At 41.8% G+C, this 26579-nt stretch overlaps 1 protein-coding gene across 11 annotated transcripts in view; it reads left to right on the plus strand.

The window, feature by feature from the left end:
• Positions 1-26579, plus strand: part of LOC107223742 (GTPase-activating Rap/Ran-GAP domain-like protein 3) — a 63141-nt gene that overhangs the window by 2394 nt on the left and 34168 nt on the right. For 2 of the 11 annotated variants that reach the window (XM_046735905.1, XM_046735915.1), the window contains exons 1-2: positions 17600-18042; positions 18494-19223. The exons of 2 other annotated variants lie outside the window; for them this stretch is intronic. In XM_046735905.1, coding sequence (XP_046591861.1) covers positions 18901-19223 — 323 coding nt within the window. In that variant the 5' untranslated portion in view covers positions 17600-18042; positions 18494-18900. Of the gene's footprint in view, positions 1-1151; positions 2595-17599; positions 18043-18493; positions 19224-26579 lie in introns of those variants that run through there. 7 more of the 11 variants (XM_046735904.1, XM_046735914.1, XM_046735903.1 and 4 more) reach the window with 7 other exon arrangements.

Below are 26579 nucleotides of genomic sequence, written 5' to 3' on the forward strand. Positions count from 1 at the left end.
TTGCCACGCACAACTATGCCGTCAAACAATCGCGTACCGAGGAAACCCTAACTTCTCGGCGCACCCCGCTAGACATTCTTTGCAGTATAAAGCGATCTACACGCGTTTGCGAATTCCTGTCATATGGCACTTCAAAGTAGAGAGGTCGAAGCTTGTTTTGGCTATCGAAGCAGCTAGATGTTTAACAGGGGTGCTCAAAATTCATCATTTGATATCGGTGATTTATCAATCTCGAGTATATTTACTCGAGATCCAATTGAGGTGATCACGTAATCAGATTTTTTTTAAACACCAATTTTAAGAACGCTAAGCACAAGAAACACGTGCCACGTCCATTTGGCGAAAAAGAAAGACGTGTCAAGTAAATTACAAATATTTCGAAAAGAAAAAATGTTTCAACGTTAATTTTCCAATTGGTCGAAATTACTCCAAGCAAGGATCATTTGCAAACATTCCTCGAATTGATCGCTACATTTCAAGTTGAAAAATTGGTACTTTGGATCACGAGTGATTCATTAGTGTTCGGTAGCGTGAGCTCAGTTTTTTCTTTACTTCGTTTATAGAGAACCTTATAGCTGCGGTTCGTTCGCGGTGCGACGCATGCGTGGGCTCACCGTAATGGGCAGGATCGGGTGGTTCGAACTTTGTACGTGCGGGCTGCTCGAGGTGAAGGGGGTGGGAGAGCGGAGCTTCAGCCGAGTTTATAGCCTTGTAGGTATCCATGCTCAGTCGCAGCGTGATACTAGCTACCTTCAACAAGTGTGCTACTACCATCTTCGCCTGTTACCATTTAATCATCGTCCGACCGCCCGACTCTACTCAATATCGAACGAAAAACTAAACACCAATTTCAACTGTGACAACGAACGGAAGTATGTGCTCGCGTGATCCATTTGCCTACTCTTTCCGACACGGACAACGATCCGCGGACGGTGACTCGGCGATTAAAATATATCGGGCCAAAACAGAGTGATCAACACTGATACACGTGATGATAATAGTAATAACAACAACAACAACAACAACAACAACAACAACAACAACAACAACAATAATAACAATAATAACAACAACAACAACAATAATAATAATAATAATAATAATAATAATAATAATAATAATAATAATAATAATAATAGAAAGATTAACTAATTTTTCAGGAAAATTGGCCAAATTTCATTGTTTTACGTTTTAAAAACAAACTCGGCGTTCATATTTCACGAGATAAGTCGTACGGGTTGAGGTTGTGATAACAATAAATCAGTTACGCGATTACTCGAATAATATTGATAATGAACTCGATGATATTTTTTCAAATGGATAAAAAGTTATTAGACCATTTTTAGAGAGCAGACTATTTAGTGCTTCGGAAACAGCTGACTTACATCTGGTCTGACCGGGCGGTGGGGTAACGTCGTTTGGGGCAGAGCTTATATGAGGAACTGCATAGACTGCAGCGCGGTGATCAATTTAAATCTACATCAACAGGTTATCCGCCTTGTGAGAGTCATTTATTTAACACCATTTCTGCCATGTGTGCTTTTCCGTACAGATTTACAGTCCACAGACTGGAAATTGTATCATTGGTTGGCTCGGTATAGATTTTCAGCAGTTACCAGCTGCGAGAAATTCTCCATACCACTGGTATAGCAGTGCTAATTATCACGTGAACATTTTGGCAGAGGTGGCAGGTCAATCAATCATCTGTTTTCATCAAGCCGAAATTGCCGCTTTAAGGACATGCTGGGAAACAGTAGGGTTTCCTTTGGATCATTAAAAACGCATTAAGCCAAGAAATCCCCCGGCAGTTGACAAGGCCACAGATATTTAATTAAAATTATTATAATCCCTACCGAAAATTGATCACACAAGTGAACTGCAGACTGCTTGACTACAAACTCAACAATTTTTCTTTTCTGCCGGGGCAACATCGTCAAGGTGACACATGACTAATCAGCTCATTCGGCAGTGTCGCTCGCTCAAAGAAAAACCACTTTATGTGCGAGAGTGAGGTCAGCCTACGCAAACCCGACATCCATCTCTGTCAATCTCCAAAGATGAAACAACCAACATAAACACAACATGGAATATCTATGTTGAGTGCTCAGCAGTCTTCCCCTCGCATCTTGAGCACTTACTTGGCTTAGGGCAGACGGAGAGCCAACCAAACCCTTGAATTCAGACATCTAAAAATCGGAATGTGATTTCACCAGAAGATAAGAATTTACGATGCTCTTATCCAGAACGGTCAACCATAAAATGTGCCGTTCGAGGACCCAACTAGTACGTGATGCAACTCTTGTGAATTTGTATTATAACGCAAACTTGACGTGCCGTGATTAATATTTAACTCGAGGCGATAAAATTAAAGTTTGCACGATGAGCTCCGTGAGAAGAACAGCGACCGCCAAAGGCGGCACTGCACGTCGCATGGGCCACGTGCTAATCGGCTCGTCCCCAAGTGTGAGGAATCTGTCACCAGGAAACATCGGACGAGACAGCAATACCGGTTCCCCTCTCCACTCCAGGTCCAAGTATGAATTGAGAAGTGTCAGCTTTGAGGGATCCAGTAGGGTGCTGCCATGGACAACGCGGTGAGCTTTTATTGGATATATTAATGTGGAATGTCTCCTTCGCATGAGAAAGGTGTACGATAAGTGTACGATGTTCATGACGAATGGAGCATGGTAACAGATGTCAGTGAACTTATTCCCTTACCGTGGTTAGTGGGTCAGTTAAGGTCATTTTGACGACGAAGCAGTCTACGGAACTACCACCGCATATTTGACCGGATGAGCACCGCGGTTAATCCTTCGTCTTCGGCCCTTTAAATGCCAGTGTACCCGTCACTTACAGCCGCATCGTCGAGCTTTTCATCTCCCTCGAAACTCTCGGGAAATTTCGCTTAAAATATGAGCTATAGCAAGAAGCTTCGGGGGACGTACTCCTTTGTAACTTCTCTGGGAGAGATATACGTTATACTTAGCACGTTTCTTTATGAGCAGAGTAATTTTTTAGCACTTACACAGTTGTTCATTTAATTCCTCTTCTCTTGTTGTTCGCTCACTGCTCTTAAACTTTCTGCAAATCTTCCACATTGTCGGAGTTCGGGTAAATGATTAAGGAAACTTTTCGGCGCAAGACGCGAGTCCAACCGAAATTGCGTCCAGCTTTTTCAAACTTTTTTTTCCTAGAACCCTCGGCAACAATGAACCGTGAACTAGCTCTGCTTGCTAAGTTATAGTAGGTTCTACTCTCAAAGGTGAGCCTTCAATCGTGAATAAGGCATCCTCAAGGATGCTCCGCGATATTAAATTTTCATCAACGTGCATTGAAACCTAAATCCGGAAATGCCTCTGTCAGGCTGGCCGAATGGTTCAAATCTGCGCAACTGTGCATGCGTATGCATCGAACTGAATACCAGCACACGTGTGCACCTTTCATCATAGAAACCTTCAATACTAAAAGGTTCAGTCCCTTTAGCAGCTACACGAGTAGATATTTTATCGACTGAAAATTCTTTTTACCAATTTGCGAGAAGTCATCAAAAACTGAAATTTAATGTTCCAAATACTTTTTAGGGCTTACAATTAGCCCAAGCGTTGTCATTTCCAAAAACATTTGAGATTATGTAACCAAACAACGTTATGTCACCAATATCACCATTCTTGTAAACCATATATGTTGAAACATCAATGATTCTTGTTTTATCAATGATTCAATGACTTATCAAGAAGTAAGGAAAAACATAAATATACAGACGTTAATACGTATACAGGTGATTCTTTATTGGTAGAACTTCAGTGATCAATATACACATCAGTACAAGAAATCTATGAATTCATTGTAGTTTTTAGTCTCTGCATCACAATATAATAAGCAAAGACATAATTTCCAATAAATTGTTTAAAATTGTAATTAAGAGTAGTGATTGAACGGTGAAAAATGAGTCCATTACTTTGTGAGTGCAGTGTTCATTATTATCGCCGTGGATACTCACAATGGTGTACGTAATTTCTTTCCGCAAGCGATTTGCAGCGATCATTAGTCGCTCATGACGCCGAAAGCGATTACTTAAAAGAGGCACGTTTTTACCGTATTAAAAACGTATGCATGTGTACGTGAGGTGATTTCAAAGGTTCCGCAAAAGGTTAGTACCTAACAACCCCAGTCGCAAATGACATATAAAATATTTTCTTATAGTTATGGTGCCATTGTGGCATGACCTCGTGTATATTTCTTTTTTTTTCCTCTGCCTCGTAAGTTATATATCTCGATCGATCTTTGCTGTTGACGTATGATTCGAGCCCCAGACTGGTTGGTTAATACTCTGTGTATGGTGCCGAAAGCGAAGCGAAGTTGAATTACAGAAAAACGGATAAAAGAAATAAATAAAATTGTACAAAAAAAAGTAAAAATATCACCAAGTTTCTCATTGCTGCCGTTTCATTCCTAGTGCCCTTTCAGAGGTCGTGAATTAGGGATACGGTCAGGTGGCAGTGATTTGTAGCCCGAGGTACTTTGTCGGATCACAGTCAATAGAAGCTATACGAAAGTTGGCAATAGAGGGGCGCCAATGACGAGTCCTGATATAAGGTACTGACCAAGCTACGACTGACCTTGGCCTGGTAAGTTTTCAACACTTCTGATTGGTTTGAGCACGGTCTTCAATCATGCTCTTTTTACTTCGGAGTGTTAAATGTTACACGTTGATATATATATATATCTGCCGTTGAGGTTTCTGGTTGTAAGTCTGGCTTATGGAACTGCTGCTAGTCGAAACGGGTGGAGATTAAGTCAGTCCCTGATGAAGAGGAAGTGGGTGTATGGCGCGAACCGGGAACACGGTTACTAGGGGGCTCCCACCGAGCCATCGTGCCAGTTCTGTGTTGTTTAGGCTACATATCATCGCCCACCTGGCACGGTCCCAGCTGAGGGTTGTTTTCCTCGATTAATCGAAACCCGCTACAGGTGCGAGAAAGCGATGGGAAAATGTTCAGCCCTGTAATTCCATTCAATTCTTGGAATAGAATTAGCAAGAGTATGGTCCCGGGGTTCTTTGGCAAGGCTTTGGAAAAGTTGACAGTGGTTTTTAATTAACGCACCCACTCCCGCTCTGACCGACAACGAACATCACAATTACACACAATACAGATCCGATCTTTAAACTAACTACTTAGGTAGGACTCCTTTGCAAACGGATCCTTTGCAGATCCAAATCTCGTCACCACTACCAACCCGACATATCACTGTGGTAGCAAACTTTGGGGGAAGCAAAAACGGATCTTAGTTCCGCTACGTTCTTTGCTCGGGTAAACTTTGCTGCCGTATTTGTAGTCTGAACGCAAATATGCCAACACTCTATGTCTTATATTATATCTTTCCAAATGTGCTTATAAACTGCCGTGGCCGTGATTTAATGCTCGCCTAGGTGACCGTGTATTGATTTAAACGTTGAACCCTTGTAATGTATAAAATATTTGTTAAGGTGTTATCTTTCTCATGGAATATCACTATGTTTTGTTATACTTCCAGTGCAATTTCTTATTTGAAGTTTCCTTCGATATTATTCATTTTCTGTTTTCTCTTTACTCAGTTTCTCACTCCGATTCGTCGAGCAGTGGTAGTTTATAAGTCGGAAAATTACCATGCCACTCTTCATTTCATAATTGTCGAAATCCACGAAAAAAGAGGTACCTGTATTTTGAGAGAACTTCTCTTCTCTTGCCTCTTTGGAAACTGATTTACAATTTCTCTCTGGCAGGTGGCTTTGGGGAATATACGCAAAGAACGGGAGGGTGACGCGAGTATCCTGAATTCGGAATCAAAGTCGTCCGACGTCGTAGAACTCTACTGGGATACATATAACAATATAACATGCTCGCGACGTGTATAAAGTATAACACACAGGGTGTGCACGGTGATTGCGATTTGTTATCAGAGCGGTAGATAGACGTTGTTCAATTGAATTCACGAAGAACATATACATTCATGTGCTTCATTTGTAAGATTGATCGCAAATACAAGGTTTTTGCGAAACTAGGTGCTACTAAACTTTTCTACGTTTGCACCTTAAAGCCCATGTTCAGGTCATGAAAAGTATATTCGCGGGTAGACTTAGAGCTGAGAAATTCTAAACCTAATCTTCTTTCATTTCATTCAACATTTAAATCTGTATATACATCGTGCATGGACTGAACACCCTGTATATAAAAGAGGATACCGTTCCATTAGGCCCAAGAGACTGCCGCAAGCAGTTTAAAAACGTTGATTATTCACTTCATCCCGGTTGGCTTCTATCCGAATTGTCCCAAGACCTCATCTTCGAGAAAAAGAGCGAGAGAAGTGGGAAGGGGCGTAAAACGAATTCATTTTGAATCGAGCGAATCGTGGATACGTATCGGGGCTTAAAAACTAGGGCTGTGGGCATCAGACGAAAAATTGATTGCTTAAATATACCTCGGGCATTTGGTAGAGAATCGCTCGGAGGATCTGATAACCCCGAAAATTTATAACCAAAGCTTGTACATTTTCATGACTAAACGACTGAATCCCAAAAACCTTTGAATTACTGGAGGGAGTGGATGGACACAGTCGGATACATTGACCACGCTCCACCAGAAAGCGGAGGTTCAAGGAACCGTGTAGGGGTTTCAATTGCTCGAATTCTCAAGCTCTTCGGTAACCGATTACACGCCAGATTGAATTTGAAAGTAAATTTCTCGGAGGATACGAATGTGCGATTACTTTTCCACGGTCTTTCAATATGCGTAAAAACGGCAACTGTTCATGTCACAGAAATAATAGATGAAAAAGAAAAACACTTGTCCGAGCCTCTCTCATGTCTAAAATTTCTCGGTGGTAGACGACTTTCATTCCCGTTGAACAATGACCTACTGCCGTGTCATCCATATCAACTTCAGCTTGCTTTCTGCACAAAGTGAAAACGAAGCAGCAGCGCTTATGCCATAGCCACAGCCACATCTACTAGCGGCCAAGGAAATCCATTATTTCGCCAGGAGCGCACTTCCATTATACCTACCGAAATGAGGCAGTCCTCTCATTATCATATCTCCGTCTGTACAACTCCCTGAGTCCTTGCGATAAAGCACCAGCGGGATTCGGAGCTTGGAACTTAGTTCACTCTCAAGGAAATACGCCTGCAATACGTTTTTATAGAAGAAATATTATGTTTTTGTACATCTATTCATCAGAATTAAAAAAAAGTCCAGAAAATGTGATTAACGGAGGATGAATGGGGGCAGTTAAACCAATCGGTTTATCTCGCCGCGCCGCGGCTAGGTTAAATGTAGGAAACAGTACAACAACTCGATGATCTATTGGCCGCCACAGTTCAGTGCTCTGAAATCCGATCGGATAAAAAAAAGTTGAAATAAAATCGTTAAACGACGGTCCCGCAGCTCTCGATGCAAGACGTACCTTTGTTCGGATGTTGGACGCTTCGCGGTTCATCTGGGCTATGAGCTTCCATATACGTATATGCCTACGTATAGATAGGTTAAACGTAGAGTTATAGCAGGCTAGTCAGTTCCATCCGGGTGAGTTTTAATCTCCAGCGAAACTCGTTGTTGGCTGATCTATACCTTCCTCCACATTCGTCTCTCCATTCACTCGACGTGTCTTCGGTCAAGGATGTGCGAGCACTCATACAAGCGCGGGTATTCCACATTTAGCGAGATACGTGGTCTGGCCTGGTCTGCTCTATCCTCGGAGGGCCTTTAATATCACTATCCGATAGTGGCTTCGATCCAGAGAAATAAATACCCGTGACCTGGCCCGAAGGGAATATCGGACTCCCAGTTTCGCGGCTTTTTACCCTCTTGCTAGTTCAATCGCGTTTGGAAGTGTTCATATTCTCGGCACGTTCCGAGCATTCGAAACAGATGATACAGCACAATCCCCCATATGCCATTACCCTTTGCCCACACTTCGAAATCGATGCACTTAAGCCATATTGTCAGCGCATTAAATTGAGCTTATCCGCCGCGGGCCAGATCGGGGCGGTTAAATTAAGGTGCTAGTGGTCAAGTTACGAAGGCTGCTGTGACCGCAGAACCAAAACTTGGGACATATTCGGTCATAGTTTTCCAAGTAGCTGTCCACCCCAAAGGGTGAAGTGTCAACACTATATTACAGTTACAGGAAACTTCAGCGAGAGAGAGAGGGAGAGAGAGATTGGGGTGAAGTTCTGCTCAGCTCAGCTTTATAATGTCCTTCAAACAGTTTCCGACCAAAGCGAGAGAGCTTTCTGTGTAGAACATAGACCGCAGCTGTGAGCAAACTGGCGTGCGGCAAGGATATTGCAATACAAATTGAATTCAAGACGGTGTAAGCTCGGCGAACGCCTTTCCGTAAGCTCTTCAAACAACACCGGTCATACAGATTATTTAAACGAAGTTGTAATGGCGTTAAATATATGTATACATAAGTCGCTTTGTACGATCATCAATCATCACTAAATACGAGGCTGTACTTGATATTCTCGGTCGAGTCAACAACGACCGAAAACACCGAACAAAAAGCAAGAAGTAAAGAGAAAAAGAAATGTTATTTTAATGAGCAGGCCTTGCTCTCATAATCCGTTCAACACACATTCGTGACGGTAAATAAATGTCGAATATGTTTGTAGTCGAAACAGACTCAGGCAAAAGAATAATCTAACAAAGTTAATAATTCAGTAGCTTAGAAATAATAACAATAATAACAACAATAACAATAATAATTTGCACAGCTGTAGTCGCCAGATTACGTTATACACTTTTATAACCAGCCGTGTACACGCATGAATTTTGAAAACGAATAAATCAGATGTTCAGCCGCAAAAACTTTCCTCGCCGAGCATTATCGTTGCTGGTATTGCAGAAAGCAAAAACACAGTCCGAAATGTGTATCGTATACATTCGTACCTGTGGTTTATTTCGGTAAAGAAACGAACCAAGCACAGCACCATCTCGCCTCACGGCCACGGTTGGCGTCACGGAGTCCTAGAACTTTTGACCCACATATTACTGATAAATATTCACATTCTTGCTCTCACTCTCATCTCGCGTGTTTCTGCATGGCTGGGATGAGGAGGTAGCGGGGTTTCAGAACGCCAAAGTTTTAATACCTGTAGGAAATTCCGTTAGCCTTAATCCTTGACAAGTTCGGGCAGATGCCTTTGAGGGCCACAGCGCACGATCCCAGACCTGGTCCCCAGACGCCAAGACCTCAAGCTTGCGCTAATTATTGCGTGAGCTTCACTCGACGAGAAGTTTCGCCGAATTCCCATTCGCTATCACGCAACTCGAACGTATCGAGCCCGCGGCGTTTGGCGTTGCTTAATCGGATCGTCGGCTCGTAGAGAAACGCAATTGGGCAGCAGGACGAAGAGGACTTTTTCCTACAGTGAAAATTGCGTTCACAGGACTTGTCCATGCTCGGGTGACCGAGGCCGAAGTAGCTTATAACGATCGTCCAGCAATTTTCGTGTGGACTAATCGCAACGTGCGTCATTACTCGACCGCTGAGGACATGCGAATGCGTATGCCACCCTTTACTAAATCGTAAATCTTCTAATAACAACGTTGACTCTACGATTTGCCGCTTCAAAATGATTTTAATACGCTACCTATACAGCCATCTGCGATACCCTTTTTCAATCGTTATATATTGGAAAAAAGAGACGGTTATACGAAATTAATGAGATTACGTGACGCTTCAGTGAACTATTATATAACAAACGTTCTCCAGTATCCATCTCCCTGTTTTATTCGTATACCCAGTAAAACGGAGTTATAATTGAAAAGCCCTGAACTGAGTCGAATTTCTTAATCCACAGTAAACCATGCGCGATTAAACAGTCGGTGATTACATGCTTCTGAGTCAAGTTTGTAATTGGACAGATATCTTTTCTTTTTTTTTCTTTATAATCAGAAAAAAAATTCCGTCCGCAAATATTATTAAAAAATGTTGTATTCAAATATTCCTGCGGTATTAAGAACCGAGCCTGTATGTCTTTCTTAATATTCATATTATGGGGTAATCGATAGATGATGTTTTCAACAAATCGATCGTCCTCTGGACTTTTCATAAATTCGTCGAAGATTAAATTACCGTGGCAAAATATGTGAATTTTATGAAAGTTTCTCGATCGAGCGCGTAAAGCCTCATGCAGCTGTAATGTATTCAAATATATTCATCGATCAATTGAATTCACCGAGTTTTTAAATAACTCACGAGTCGAGGGAAATATGAATTTCGCGCAAGTGCGAGCTTGAATTATTCTGAAAAAAGTGCATTTCGCTAAGAAAATTATACTTTTTACCATATTTCCATAAAAGCTGTAGCCACCCGCGATAAGAGCTTTACGTACCCCACTCGAAGCTGCACGGGTGACGTAGCGAGAGCGTTAGACACCCGATTAGTCACGTGTCCAGCCACCCGGCAACCTGGACCTAATCCTGTCCCGCACGGTCTGTTAGGTATCTTCTTGATGTCGAGAAAGAGAAAAAAAAAGGCTGAAAAAACCATGCAGTTGAATTGGTGCCATCGTCTCTCTGCCTGCATCGGTGTCGTCGTGCCGTCAAAAGCAAAGATTTCAACTTCAGCACACGCTGTTCCAGTGGCTCGCGAAACGGAACGTGAAAGGTAATATTATATACGCGTGCAGGTAGAGGCGTGTTACTGTCACTCGTGGGCGTTAGCCTGGCCTGCACCCCTTTTCATCTTTCACCCGAGAGGCTAATTGCGGTTGACGCCGGAGAATCCCATTAAAGTTTTTTCTTTTTAATTAACAACCAACTCCTAGCATTTCAAGCCTGGACTCACACGTATGCACGACTCGTATGCCTAATTGAAACGAAAACTGGGACCACATCCGGCAGTTTAGCCGATCCCAGCTACACACTCGCATTCGTTGTCTAAATCCTCGTATGAACTGCTCCGCGCATGGCTAAGTAGTCCGTTAACAAAGTTTATACGACACCTTGAAAAGGGATACTTTTTTGTTCGAGCGCTCTGGGGAATTGCTCCAATAACAAAACCCAGAGTAAATTATGTAAGGGGGGTAATATGAGGTGAACGACAAGACTTGTGGGGTCGATCAGTCAGTTGAGTATCACCCTCACTTTTTTCAAAGGGGCCATTGACGTCCGTCGCTTCGACATCGACGTCGACAGCTCGAGAAAAACGCACCTCGAGAGAAATATCCTTCAAATTTATCACGAAGACGATGTCTGCGGGCATAGGTATAGATGATCGCGATGACAAGAAGGATATTTGCCACCAGGGATTCAAAAGCAGAATATGCTGGGTCAGAGGATGTGGGGTACGCTGAACAAGGGTGCTCTTTCAGGTTATCCAGGCTATTTTAAATTTCAGACGCGTCTCGGCGAATCATGTGAGATTCGTTATGCTAGACGCGGAATTTTTCGATTGCCCGTTCTCCGCGTTGAGCAAGAACGGGTTTATCAAGCGACTCGCCATCCGCCTTTTTACCTCCCTCAAATGTAAGGATCCATTGAGCTTACACATCGTATCTTGAGCACGTGACCATATCAAGGGACCAGCAGACGTTTCAGACAGCATTCCGCCAGAAGGAAGATCGGGCTTTCTTCGAATCCCGAGGACTCCGGTTCGGTTGTGTTGACGCTGGATATTTAAATCGGGTTTTGAAACCGTGAGGTGGTACATGGAGCAAGAAACATTTTTCAACGGGATTCCAGCGCGCTCTTCGTGATTACGTCGCGTCGTCTGAGCGACGCTTTGCATTAGCGTCATCCAAGATACGTTTTTCACGAAACGTGTTTCATTTGTTACGCGTTGAGACGTTATCAAACAAAGACCTTGTATTGTTTGGCCATTTTGCATGAAAGGAATACTTATGTAAATATTGCATTCGCAGGTCGACCCCTTGAATTCAGGCTACACTCAAGCGCTTTGCTTCTGTACAATTATATAGCGAACGTGATTTGAATGAAATTCTCGTCTTCAATAGCAGTGCTATTACACGCTGGTTGTAAAATTCATCTTAAAAAGTGGTTTCACTACTAATTCTACACAACTCCTATTCTGTTTCCCAGTATCTGGTGCGAGGATAGTGCAGAAAAAGCTTGTACTAACATTGCCTCGTCATTCGTATCGGAAGATTAAACACCATCAGTGAAAAAGCCTTGTAATCAATCAGTCACCCCTGAGCAACCATCGAATGTATCGTTTGTTGGGCACTCAAGGCGGTGTGGGTCGATCGCGATTAGATGATCGATCATCTTGACGGACCTTCTTCAGGTGCGACGGTCCGATTGGTGTAATCCACGTTCAGCGATACAGTCGCCAAAGTCGAGGGTACTGGGCCATCGGATGCCGAAATTTGACAACGCAAATCGCGGAGAAATTATAGTTGTTTGACTTCTCTCAACGTTAATCCTATCCTGTCATTCACTCATCGAAAATGACGTTGGCCTACTCCTTCTTGAAGGCTTGTACGTAATTACCGACCCTTGATATTCACCTTTCCGGTAAATGTAATACTCGGATGTCTGCGTCATAATTACAAAGTCACAGTCCACCATTTCGTGAAATTCGCTGAAGTAACCAGTACTCCGGTTACCCCGAGTGAATTCACACGTTCAACTTTATTTCCCTATACAGCGTCACGGCAGTACGAATTATACCTCTGTGATTCATGCACGAAGTAATTACATTATACACAGATATAAGATACGGTTAAGGAAGATCCTGACATCGCGGCTTTGTCACATTAGTGGAAAATCTGCACAGGCTGCTATATATATTTGGGGACAAAAGTTGGCAGGTCGCGGTCTAATTTCACAAGAGAGGCTTCTGTTTCGTTCTTCCCTTTGCCGTCGGTGGCCATTATTTCGCGTCATTTTTCCTTTTTCTGACCGTAACGCGATTCCCATGGCGCCGCGACTTTCTGCACGCCCGATCGAGTGGAAGTCAGTAGAGCTCGAGCGCTTCCGATTACTTTGCCCGGCGAGTTGCCGCTCGCGGTAGCCCAAATCCGAATATCTACACGATCGGCTTCACACGCTCAGCCTATAGGACCAACGATTCCACAACGTCGACTTCACCGGCATAACGAAGCTATAGCGACACACCAGCTCAAAGCTTGGGTTGAAACTTGCCCAAACGAAAGGGACCCAAAGAAGTGGAACCAAAAACGTGGATACGAAAGAAAGACACTGAATCGTTTCAAGCTGCTTCCACGTTGGATGCCGAACCTCGAATAGATTTCTTGCTACATATCTCAAACTTTGAAACGGCGAAAAGAATACAGTTAAGGTTAGTGTACCATTTATTGACACGTATAGACCCAATTATTGTTCCTTTAATTTTTTAAACTATGAACGGCACAAATTGTGAATTTCTCGATGATTAAAAACAATTCCTAGAGGGTTAGATACTGTCAATTTATTTTTTGATAATTTTAGAACTACGGTTCATGCATATACGACCGAAAAAGGTCAATAACTAGGATAGGGTCAATACCTGGTACACTTACCTTATGCGAGTATCAGGGTAAAGGAGAAAGTGAATTATCGGAAGGCTTGCAAGAAACGGTGGTAAATTATTACAACCGAGAATATGAAAAAAGTTTTCAAGAAATAAGCCTATTGACACTATTCAATGTTTGAAGTACTCTTGAAGGTGAATTTATGGATGAAGCCAGAAACCAGGCTGTGTACCTATCGATTTATTTGCGTCAGGAAAAAGTCGTGTGATGCTATCTCGATTGTAGTTGCATAGCAACCTAATAATTAAATCTCTTTTTTCTCCGACATTTTGTCAGAAATCGAAACAGAATACTTCAGTTCTCATGAAGTTTCAAACAAAACGTGAACCATGTCCATGGAGGTCATACATTTTCACCGGCATTAGTATAATATATTCGTATCTGATAATACTTAAAATTATATTGCAATCAGTTACAAAATTATTAGTGTTTTACTTAATGACGAGCGTTACTCAACACTAATTCAAGATCTAAGAAAGTAAAGAAAGTAGGAAGTCAAAGATCGACCATTTTGATAACTTCGTGAACGCAGCTAATTATTCTCGTAAAATATTAATTTCATTTCAGGTCAGTGGGTCACTGAAATATAAAGGAATTAGTATGTCGATTGAGACCTTCTCACTATGAATAATTAATCCCCTGCAGCGTTGAGAGAAATAGCGATCGAATCATCCTCAATAATTTATAGTACAGCGAGTCGCGCAGACGTGCGTGAAATCGTCTATTTCGACTTGCCAAAAAAATGATCGGTTGAGGCGAGTTGAATAAGACGAGACATCAATCTTGGAGCGGTCAGACTTTTCGCTATATTCAAACACAAGTAAACAAAAAACCAAGAAAAAAACAACCACGATATAAGAAGATCGAACGATGCATGAATATGAAATCAGGGTTGTTTCTATACGAACTATTGCTACTAAAATTCTCGGTTTAATTCATTTCTGTCAACCCTTGTTCACAGCGAATGCTATCAAAATTCGGACTTGGGATAAGTCTCGCTTTGAATGATGATCGTAAAGTAGTACGTATTGATATTCACTTTCAGAATTTAAGGCTATTTGAGACATAAAATTATACAAGTAAATTTAGCGCATCGCGTACCGTGAATGCATAATGAAATTCTCCGAGCTTTTCCTAGCACAATGGTTCAAAAAGTTTCCTTGATTTTGATTGACTCCGGCTGTTTTCCCGGTCCGTGAAACCTGTAACAACTCTAGGAATGTACCAATCTAGTTTTTGTACACAATAGTGAAGCCCAGCTGCTTTGCGATATTGTACCACGCGAATCGAATAGTTCTGAATCCAATTTGAATTGATTCACATTCCGAAAGTTGGCTCGGTGCCGGATTAGCTGCCACGTACCCTCGTCACTTGATTAATGTTATACTAACCAAGAACAACCGCCGTCACGTGCGTCAGTAATTACAGGTGTCTGCATGTGTGCGCCCAAAATTTCTATCGCGACAGCCAGAAGCGATCCGTACTTGAATACGTAAACGGTTGAATGTACGCTGGTTCAAACGACGCGGTTGAAAATTGAAATATTCAAGTGATTACAATTCTATTACGTTATGAAACGATCAACAATTCGGTATGCAGCATTAAACGTAACCATAGTTACAAAGCTGAGAGTTTTTTGCTTCCCTCGTACGTGCGAGCTTTTGCTGCGAAACGCTTACCATTTCTCCTACTAGACACTTGCGTGCCAGATTCTGTAATAGCGCAATGGGTTACGGTAATTACGAGTAACGCCAAAAACGGGCTCCCCCTAATTCTAGTATGCTAAAATTAGTGCAGATATACCTAGAGAAATCCTAATCAAAAGTAAACCTGACACCAGAACAAAGTGCCTGTAAGCCGTAGCCATCAAGGTTCAAATTACAACCCTCGAATACCATGATAGAAGGTTTCGTAATGATGTTACAAACAAATTTGGTAATTATACATATATATCGCATGAGGCTTCGGTCTGCGAATCATTTCAGCCACCCTAGTCTGAAACTGATGACATTTGATACTGTTCGTCGTCAAGTCTATCAGAGATAATACAAAAATCTATGCAAGAACAGGTGATGTGTGTTGAAAATATATTAGAGTAGAGTATGTGGTGTCAGGGATAGGGTGTTTAATGATTCATTCATTCAACTTTTCATTCAACAAAGATACTTCACAGTAAATTGCAATCGACAAGAATATAACAATTTCACCGATAAGAGGTAGCATAACTTTTTCGTTATGTTAGAGTTAATAAGCTTTAAATTCTCACATCTAAGGGAAAGTAGCGGTTAAAACAAGCGTTGATTAGCACTCCTTCACCAATCCGTGGTATTTCGAAGGGAAAGGCTAAACGGTCTAACATTTTTCAACTTTATAGCATTTACACAGATTAGGGAGAGTTTTGTGTAGGAGACGAGCTACATTCTTGAAATTTAGTCACAGAAATTCAGAAGCAGAAGTTTGAATGCCCGTAGAAAATGTTAGTCGAGAGCTTGCAGAGCATGGAAGTGTCAATTAAGCGGGACAATTATCCCTTCAAATTTTATTCACTTTCCAAGAATTGTGCGTGGGGGGATTGAATGACCACACACCATTATGGTACCTCAGACGCATTCGAACTTTTCGGTTAGGCCATCAAGATTGGCAAATTCAATTAAGCGCTCTTAACCAGGTCAAACTCACTCGCATTATAAACTGGAGAGCAACAGATATCGTGGAATCATTATGACTGTATAATTTGATCTCCATTGAATCCTTCGTGGCGTATGATCAAATTGCGTCGACAAATTTTCTATTCTTGCGGCTATTATCACGAATTTCGATATACTTAATACAAATATATCGTAAAATCTGTCGTCGTAAGAAAAACTTTGTTAGAGATGTTCAAAAGATGAAGTAAAGTTCATAGGTAGACGAAAAACGGCACTGGAATATCGCGTACCCACAACCTTGAGCTATCTTTTCAAACTCTTTTCACCCCGAACAGTGAAATGTGCGAAGTAGTATATTGTGTCACTGGTGAGGAAAGTGGGCGACTTCCGTTGAGTGCGAAGTTTGCAACGTAAGCCGCAAAAGCTAGTGCTGCAATCGTACGAGTACTAGTGTAATCACACGAGTCAGATATCGCCCGTCCGCACGTGTGACACACGCCATTTTTTTCAAAACCTGTGAAGGAGATTTTGATTTCAAAATCACGGAAGGAGCCGTTGATAGCGTGTATTATTTCTGTTAAGTAACTTATGCTGAATGGCACGATGCTTAAAATTAAGTTGTTCGAAAGCGCGCATGTGCCAAAGAAAGTCCTAGTGTGTAAGACCGAGCACTGAGGCTGTGCGTATGCGTTAACGTCATTTTATCGCACTGTTCGGAAATGGGGCACCTTACGCACGGTCCACAGCCTCGGAAATCGAACTTTATACGCAGACGTTGGAAAAAATATATGCTGGGGTGAATGTTGCTTGCAAATCTGCAGTTGTTCGGAATACGTAGTGAAATGTATAGAAAAATTAACGAACCATGATTTCGCATTTTTATGGAAAATTCTTTCGCTTCTTTAACCTTCACTGTTATAAGATAAATAGGTGCTTACAGAAACAGTCAATACCGACACTGCAAAAGTGTTTTGAAATTATTCCATAATATTAGCGAGCAAAGTATACCTACCTATACAATGTTCAGTAATAAATATGGATGCAACAGAGTTTCCAGCCGCAAAATGGAAAGGCTGGTCAGGGGATGGGAGAAAGGTGTGGTGGTTTGTACGGGGGAATCTGGTGCGCGGTATATGGAAGAGAAGCGAGTCAACCGATGATCAAAGCTTCACTTGTTGAGCGGCGAGGCGGGTGTTTGTCGAGGTTTTGTGCACGTCGTCGCACTGTCCGATATCCCGTTATACCCAGGCACACTAGGTGAGGCTCGTTGAACGACCCAATGATCCCCTGCAGAAGCAGCAGCCTATCGACGGGGCATTTCGCAAACTCGCGCACCGCTTCTTCATAGCCCCGCGTAAAAGCTCTAACGAGGGCCAAAGGCCGGGCTCATATCGGATGGTGTTGGCGCGCGAGAAACACGTCGTATTTAGCAGCGAGAACCACTAGGGCTGTACGTGCGGTGCACCCATGTGAACCGGCATACCTGTATTGAATAAGTGGAGCATCAATTCTTCGGGGAGATTCTACGTGTTGCAGGAACGGAAAAGCGACAATGGAACTTGACAGAAGGAAGTTAGTCCAGCTTGTACGTGAGTGAGTGACAGAGGCTATAATGACGACGCCCGAAAATTCTCATTTGATATGCTTTTATGGTGCGACTTGAAACTACAGTGTAAACTTCCGGCGAAACGTGCCTCGGCACATCCCAGAGGAAACAACTACTCTGAACTACGTTACCAACTTCTACGCGTATAATCATACCGGATGCTAAAGTTGGGTTGCCTCGACACTGACTACCAGTTTTCGGTCCATGCTGAAAAAATTGCCTGCAATCATTGGTGAAATTTTATGAGAACTGTGAGTTTTAAGAAGAAACTAACATATTAAGATAATGAACTTTTGATCATTGATATTCAAAACTGGCAAGCCGAGTGAATTTTTTATTCGCAGATAGTGCTCGACGTTACTTAAATAACCTACTATAAATTCAAATTAACCGGAGAGTCTCGACCTGGTTTTTTGTTTGTTGATAACAGTGACCGCAATATAACCTTTTGTAAATGTAAATACGCGGAATACCTGCACACCAGTTGTGTTCTTGCAGAAGAGACGTCATAAATCAAGTGCTGAATTCTGTGCAAAAAATTCGTTTGGAAAACTGAACTGCATTAATCAGCGTTGCTAATCGCACTTGATGTACGCTGTTCGGGCCAAGATTGTAATTGCGTATTCCAATTTCAAAATTAGTTAACTCGTCTTAAGACAGAGGTTCATTCTAGTTATAATCCTACTCTTAACCATATTGCAGAGCTGAACAGCCATTGCCGAGTTAGTCCACCTTAAGCATCAACGATTAGATCCCTGTTGAATCAACCTGCAGTATCCCAGCAAGATAGTTAGAACAGATATCGCCGGAGGCCGGGAATCAAGGAGCAGGAAGTGGTGGTATAATCTCCCAACGTATCCTCGTACGTGTAAGATATAATTAACGGAAGTAGAGCGCCTCCTCAGCGAAGTGCAGAAAGTTGAGAAATCCCGTTTCATTGCCTCGGGTTCGGCGTTCTCGTTTCACAATCAGTCAGAAATTCGACCCGGGATCGAGCCAACCGCTGAATCTGGAGAATCCCGTCCGGCAAAATAAGCTTTCGTCACGAGTGAGGAAGTCACGGCAGAGCAACTCATGACGTAAGAACCCTCGGATCACCTGCGCTTGGAATGGACCCAGCGGCAAGAGTGAGCCATGCAAGGAAGGCATCTTGTCTGCCGAGGGTGATTCCGGTGCCGCTGGTTCCTCTGCCCACCGGAACCGGAACCGGGACAGCTACCGAGCATGGAGTGATAACCAGATGGGGGAGCATTGGAGAGTTCGAAAAGGGCGCAAAGGCGGGTCTAATGGCGGAGGAGGAGAGCCCCTTGAGGAGAGCCCTGACGTTCAATGCGCGGGCTAAACGAACGGCCAGAAGTCACCGGCGACGGAGCGCGGTTGCTGACATTTTGCATCACCTACACCAGACGACATTGTCCATCGCGGTTTCGAGGTGAGTACGCCTATGGAAAACGCAACTCCACAAGCGGCACCGATGTGCGAGATCGTAACAGCGGGCAGAGTTTCCGCTGCTGGTACATACATGTATGTCTCCCCTTTATGGTCTGTTTACGGCAATCCGCAGCCGGAGAATGAAATCTTCTGCTGCAGACGATGAATAACCTGCAATCCTCTCTGCAGTATATCCCGTATCTTTGGAAACACACGCCTTCACCGCGAGTCTGTTAAGCGCCTGTATTTACAGTCAATGATTTCACGTTAAGCTGCGCTTGATCTTGGAGCGTAGTACCGAATGCATTGTCAGGGCCTCGGCGCAGATCAGCGTATAATTTCCGCCTAGGAAACTCCGAGTGCTTTTCAAATCCTAGATATTTCACAAGCAACAAGTATAAGCGTCTTTGAAGCCTGTAGGATTCTCTCGTATTCAGATCACTTGGGAGCCGTGAGAGGATCCTATTGTTACATACATCACCTACACTGTCAGCGCTCCGCTGCAGCTCGGTGAATATTAAAAATCTTTTGTTATCCCGAGTGAAAACATTCGCTCGGAAAACAACGGAACCGAGCATCTTTTATGCATATATCCGAGTACGAGTTGTGCTATGAGAAAAAAATCAATCACCAAGAATGTTACGAATTCACACTTATATAATTCTAATTGATTCGTACAACTGTACTTTGTTCCTTTTTAATGAGCAAAAAATCTCGACGAGAAACTTCATGAAGCCCTTTTTTGTCAGATCCGCATTTGGAATTATACGTTTTTTTACTACGATAAAAAACTAGTAACCCGAGGACTCGCAGCAAACTTTTGGCTTATGTTAGTGAGACGGTAAATTTGATTAAAAGGATTACGGTGATGCGACAGTGAAAAGTTACAGTAGATACACAGGCAGTTATTGGAGACTTTGACATCGGTGGCAAAAAGAACACCTCGTCATCCTGCAGCATTCGCCAGTTTTGCATTTCGCATATAAGAATTTCTGTAAACAAAACGGCCATTTGAGCGTTTTATTAATAAAGTTGAACCCTCGTGTTTGAACACAATTCGGATAGGTAAATTAACGCAAATATTTGCCCCCGACCGTTCGAGGTCGATCCATTTATCCGTCGCGTCGGATCTACGAATTACCACAGAATGTTTTCACCGACATGCTGCTGATCCGTGATTATTCACATTCGCACTCAAGACTCATGTAACGAAACTTCTCCCATTACATCATGAATCAATTTCCCTCAAAGAATCGCTAAAAAATAATCCTACGAATAGTAGCAAACTTATCGATGATTAATTCCTCGCACGTACACGAATTACCATTTCCCTCTATCGATCGTCAAATCTGTTATTCTCTTCTTGGCTAGTTGAAGAAAGCACAAGTTTTTCCGTGTTTGATGAGTAGACGAACGAGCGCAGAAATACTAAACGTACGAAACGGTGTTTTTATCGTTAGCAACGAATCGACGGGCGGAATTGTTTTAGTAATTAATGGGTTACGATGCGGCTGCCGTTGAAAGTTGATGACTAGAATATTCTTCTATAGAAAATTGGTGTATCGAATTGGTTACGTTACTGCACCACTTATCTGTCGAAACTAACCGAAACTAAACGACCGGTTTGATTGGTATCTGAATTGTATCGAAGGAAGTACGCAGCTAGGTACCATGAATATCGGTCGCTAACATGGTTCGGCGAACAAGGAAGAATTTCCATAAGAAAGAACGTAAACGCTTTTGATAACTTAAGCGCATCGACAGCTGTGTGCGAAGTAATCTATTGAAATAACGTTTATTGTTAACCAGGTTATGTTTATCCACTTCCTGCAGCGATGTTTCCGAATAACTGTTTATATACTGTCATGTCAGCACAGGATCGTCTCCTGCGTAACTTTTTCTCTGTTTTGTACAATAATTTCTTTCATCGTTACTAACAGTCTGACTCAACTGATCAAGCGCGGCGGGCAAATAAAATTGAACGATGCTCGGTATATTTGCAGGTAACGAATACTTGGATCGTGGATAAGCTAGAACGAAGCTGCGCCGGACTGTGAAAGTGAATATCTCGTGCAAATAGAACCAATCACAACTAATTGGATCAGTGTTCGATCACATCAAATTGTGCCCCATAAATTGTAGGTTTACCCGTCTCGCGGTCGACCGGTCAAGCGTAAATCTCTCAAGGGGAAACTGAGAGGCGAGAATCTCGTCCGAGAACTCGCTCGCATGCAAATCCTAGCATTCCACAATGAACGTTAAAACTTTGGGTATCAAGAAACCCGAGCTATACAGTCGAGAATGTCTGGACTTCGGGATTGATCTGCGTGTAACACGAATAGTAAGAGTTGTTATGTTTAACGAGAAAAAATTTCATCGTCGTGATCTGATTTACTTCTAGCATAAACGCAATGTCATTTCAATTTAGTGGTAAAATAAAATTACTCGGGTATTCAAGAGCTTCTGTGAACCTGCTGAAGTCTAGATAAGAAATCGTACAGTTAGGGCTGGAATTGATTTTATGCTACGAACCCTTCATTTTCTCATAACTTTAATTAACGCCGATGGTCTGAGTGAAAGAAAATTTCCAATTACAATATTCACATCTTGTATCGCCGAGTTTATATTACATCGTTATAATTGGATTTGACGTCTTGCGCGTTCCTTGTACTACTCCACGATTACGGAGTATGAATTTTATGATACGCACACGTGCCTGTGAAAGTTCCTGATTCTACTCGCGCGCATTCCACTGGGAAAATGTTTCATTCTCCATCTCGGCTTCAAATTAAATGAAATAAATTGTTCCCATACATGGTGGTATTATTTCGTATTCGGAGTATGCATGCGCAATTATAATTCATTTCGACGTCATTAGCGCGTAACAGCTAACTGACAAGATTTTTATCAATAATTACAGCAGAAGTGACACCAAACATGTATAATATGTATATAGAGACCCGTTGTAATTTGTGGTAATATTGGCTGCCTACGTGTATGTGAAGATATAGTCGAACAAGGAAATTGCGTCCTCAAAAACCCTAGATTAGAGGATATGAGAAAGACGGGAACTGTAAATTAAACCTTTCACGTAGCGTCACATTTGGCAGAAGGGCCAGGCTATCCATTATATGCCTATATCATTACCGGAATATCTAATACTCATAAATTGTCACAGGCACCCGCATGGCTGTCCGAAATGATTATTCTAAGAGCCACCGATTATTTCTCCATTTTCCTGATTCATTAGCATAGTCGCAATAAAGGTAAGCTTGAACGATGCCACCGACGAACTCACACGCACGTTCGCACAGTGATGTGGAATTTGTATTCATGGAAAACCGGGGTAAATCGTGAAGGAAATATCTGCAATCTGTGAATTGGTTAGTTGGAGACTTGCCCGAAATTCTGAGGACAAGACTAATGATTTCGATGCCGTTACAATGGACTGAGAAAACTTTTTACCTACAGGTGAACCTTGCGTAAAATATTTTATTTGTTATAAGTTGATTTGAATTCGTCACGAACAGAGTATACTTGGAATAAGGAAGAAATCAACTAACCACAAATTAAATTTTTGTAGCTCTGTTTGAATGAAGTGAAATTATTTCAAGCAAAATAAAAAAAGAAACTGAATGATTTCATTTTTCACTTGACGATAACTAAATATCCGCATGAGAAATAAGTGTTTTCTCTGTAGGTATAGGTTTATCCAAATTGGAAGGATATTACTGCCACTGACAACGTTTACCGTATACCCACAATATTGCAACGGTGCACCTTTTAATTACTTTACTCGCAAAGAGCGCTGTCGTAAATGATACGACAATTCGTAATAAGAATAAACAAGTCTGCAATGGAATTTCTGGCGTCTCGTCGGCCGAAGAACGGCACGTAACAATGTTTGCACAGAGAAGTTGGGAAGACGCAGAGGTGTTTTTGCCAGTAACACACTCGAGTGCTCTTGTACCCTTTCTAAAGATTACACGCAATGTAGGAGAGAATAATACATTTTACGCGGAGAGGAGAAATTTCCGACATGACCATACTGTAAATTAATCTGCAACACGTAAGTATGTACGAGTACACGGCACCATCTTGGTCGGGTGTTAAGGAGCTTGCATTACACGTTTTCCCGGTCAGCACACTACAGGCCGAAGCTGATTTCCCGTGAAACGTTCCTCAACGTTATTTCGTGTGTTTATTTTATAACCGAGAAAAGCTCAAAGGGTCGACGTTACGTAATTCATTGCCGCAATTACTCGAATACACATACAAAATATATTGACAGAGGTTCGAACCAACGTGACGAGCTTACGCGCGATGATCGATCTCTGCGCTTGAGGATTCCGGTGTAAATTTTGACCGTGACCTCTCACGTAACTATCAAAAGCCTGGTTTTTCCCGCTCTTAAAATTTCAAACAGGTAGACAAAATCCAATCACCGTTATCCAAAGTTGGCAGATTTATTTCAATCCCGCTGATCCGTGATCTCAATTTATTCCCGACGTTTTACTCCCAAGCTACCGTGTCACGAACTTGGAAGTTCGCCTATCGAAACAGCCACTCGAATTCTAGTGGCTTTCCCTGGCAGTTTTTCACTCGGTTTCCACAAATGGTAACAAATGGTGGTGAACCGGTGCCAATGTAACGTTCGTCAAGTTGAGTCCAATGTCACCAAATTCGATTTCCGCAAATTGATAGATGAAATGGTACATGGATATATATTTTTCAAATCTTACAACGCAGCGGAAAACTTTTCAACGTTGAACGTGATGGATCATCCTCTCGAACCCGCGTTATATTGCTGCTACACGGTTGCCGGATCGGTGCAGATTATTATTCGCCGAGGAAAGTTTTCTCACTTAGCGTAACGGATGGTTATGGGCATTATGTTTGCGTAATGCAATTTATCGGCATCCATGCAGGCTATAATGCATATTTGTCGTAGTCGATGCTAGCGGCAGCCGAGCTCGTAATCGCGTCGCAGCACATCGTGTTAATTTATTATTTTAGCATATAACTAGCACTATTAGTATCAGCCTGTGTATGCACCGTGTGCATATATTACGTTTATAATATTAGGCAGCAGCCATGTAGCAAATTGGGTGACCTTTATTGCTTTAACGGTTTAGACTTCACCTTTTGCTCGATGAAGCAACAAATATTCTGCAATGTTGCGCTTCACTTTGACCCCCCATATCCGCTGAAAATAAAGAATTCGTTATTTAAACGCGCCTGTGTAACCGTGTTTGAACTGCTTTTATTTGAAATTGAACAGAGCCCCATGGGGTGCATCTGTATTTCGAGCTACCGCGATGAAATTTTTTTGAGATAAAAAGCACACGCGTACTAACGGATGTTTGATTTTCAACCCTCCCTCGACGACAGAAAGTTACATACGGGTTCCATACGGCTTGTTTCTATTTCTGTTATTGAATTGCAGCGCGATTTACGAGACTGAAAACACGAATATGTTTACACGTACCTGATCGATACAAATATTATGTAATAAATGAAGTAGCTAACCATTTTCATTAGAAGGAAATTTCCCTGGAGAGTTGTTCTTTTAGACAGAAAGTGATTTAAGACCGAAGGTTGAACTACGTCGGATTCACCACACGAATCCACGCTTTTTCTTCAAAATAAGTTTTTATCCGCGTTTAAGCGACTTCAGAGGGTGATAAATCTTACTGATAAGATAAAACCCGAGATGAGGTAGCAAATGTTCAGCAAAGTAGCGATTTCAAAAACTTATTTAGCTTGTAAACTTTTCTCTTTAACCGGTGATTTTAGTCATTTTCAAATCGTTATAATTCGTGAAACGGTTAAAATTATACCCCCTTCAAATCAAAGCTTATTGTTACACTTTATTCCTGCTAAAGCTACGAATAGCGCCAAAAAATTGGACAGCGAACGAACAACCGAGGGCTGAGTATCGATTTAGAATGCAAAGGTAAAGCAGAACCCAGATGTTAGCGACGCCTCGCCTGACAGAGGAACCGAAACACGGGAAAGCTCGGAAACACTTCGAGCTTTCAAACAGATTTCTGTACTTCCAACCGATGGAGCTTGACGAACTACGTGTACCTACGAACCATTGCAGCGAGATAAAAAATGTTACCATCAAACGCGATCCGAACTGTAGTCGGAGAACACTTACCTACCAGGGGGTCAGTAATATTTTTGTCATACTAAAAAATACCGGGATCAAATTGAACCAGTGTACGACATAAATCCAACAATCATGGTGCGAATATGAAGGAACGACTTTGTTCATTTCCAAGAGGCATCCAATGGTCAGCAAAATTCAGTTTGCATGATTTAATTAATAATAGATAAATTGCGTACAATAATGCAGTAGCCTTACTGAAATAGTGAACAAATCCAGAAAAGTAACTGTATATAGGTCTTGGAATGATTATCGCAATGAAACAGATGCGTTATAACGAAAATTCCATAAATTTCAAAAAGTTCGATCTCGTTTTCAACTGGTTTTTTTATCGGCGTTATTATCCGTGTTACCTAACATTTCATACATTTTCCAGCGTAGCATAACATTTTATTAGGCCGTTATTATCACCGTATTTCAGCAGCCATTGGTCTAATTGTAAAATAAAGATGGCAAGGTATTTTTTGTTACAACCTTATGATAAAAATGTGGCGAATAATATAGCTGTGAAATTTTTACCAGAAAATCACATTGCGTAACGGAGGTCGTTCCATCAGCGTTATATAATTTATGGACGGCTTCTGTATTCATAACGTACGCCTAAAGTTATGATACCAATTACATCACGTCACGTAAAAGAATTCACTACATTTTCCATTCAATTACTGAAATTAATAACGTGATTAATATTTAGGCTCCCGACAAAACCTGACATTTCGTCTGCGATGGATTGTGTACGAATCGTTCATGCATCTCCCAGAGCAGATAATGTTATGGAATTCAGAATTCGTCCATCCTCTAAATGAAATTCGTAGACAAATGAATATCACTCATCAAGAAAAGAAAAGTTTTTAGAACACCAATTGGTGTTATCGCCAATTGAAATTTTTACAGAAAAAATTAATCTCTAATTTGCTCATTGTTCCGAACCGTCTTCTGTTTGTGCAGTGATGAGTACTCGTATTGTTCTTTTTCTTCGAACCACGATTGCCTGTTTCAAAATCAATTGATGGCCACTAAATCTCGTTTCTTTGTTTTTCAAAATTGCTAATTGGTCGCTTTCAGAAAGGTACTGCCGTTAAGTACTGGATGAGCTTAACAAAACCGCTGACTGTGGTTTTATCCTGGTTTTTATGGAGAAGAAAGAAAGAGGAGTCGAGTCATGATTGAATCTCACTTTACTCT

The sequence above is a fragment of the Neodiprion lecontei genome, chromosome 3 (assembly GCF_021901455.1).
Source record: "Neodiprion lecontei isolate iyNeoLeco1 chromosome 3, iyNeoLeco1.1, whole genome shotgun sequence".
Taxonomy (NCBI): Eukaryota; Metazoa; Arthropoda; class Insecta; order Hymenoptera; family Diprionidae; genus Neodiprion; species Neodiprion lecontei.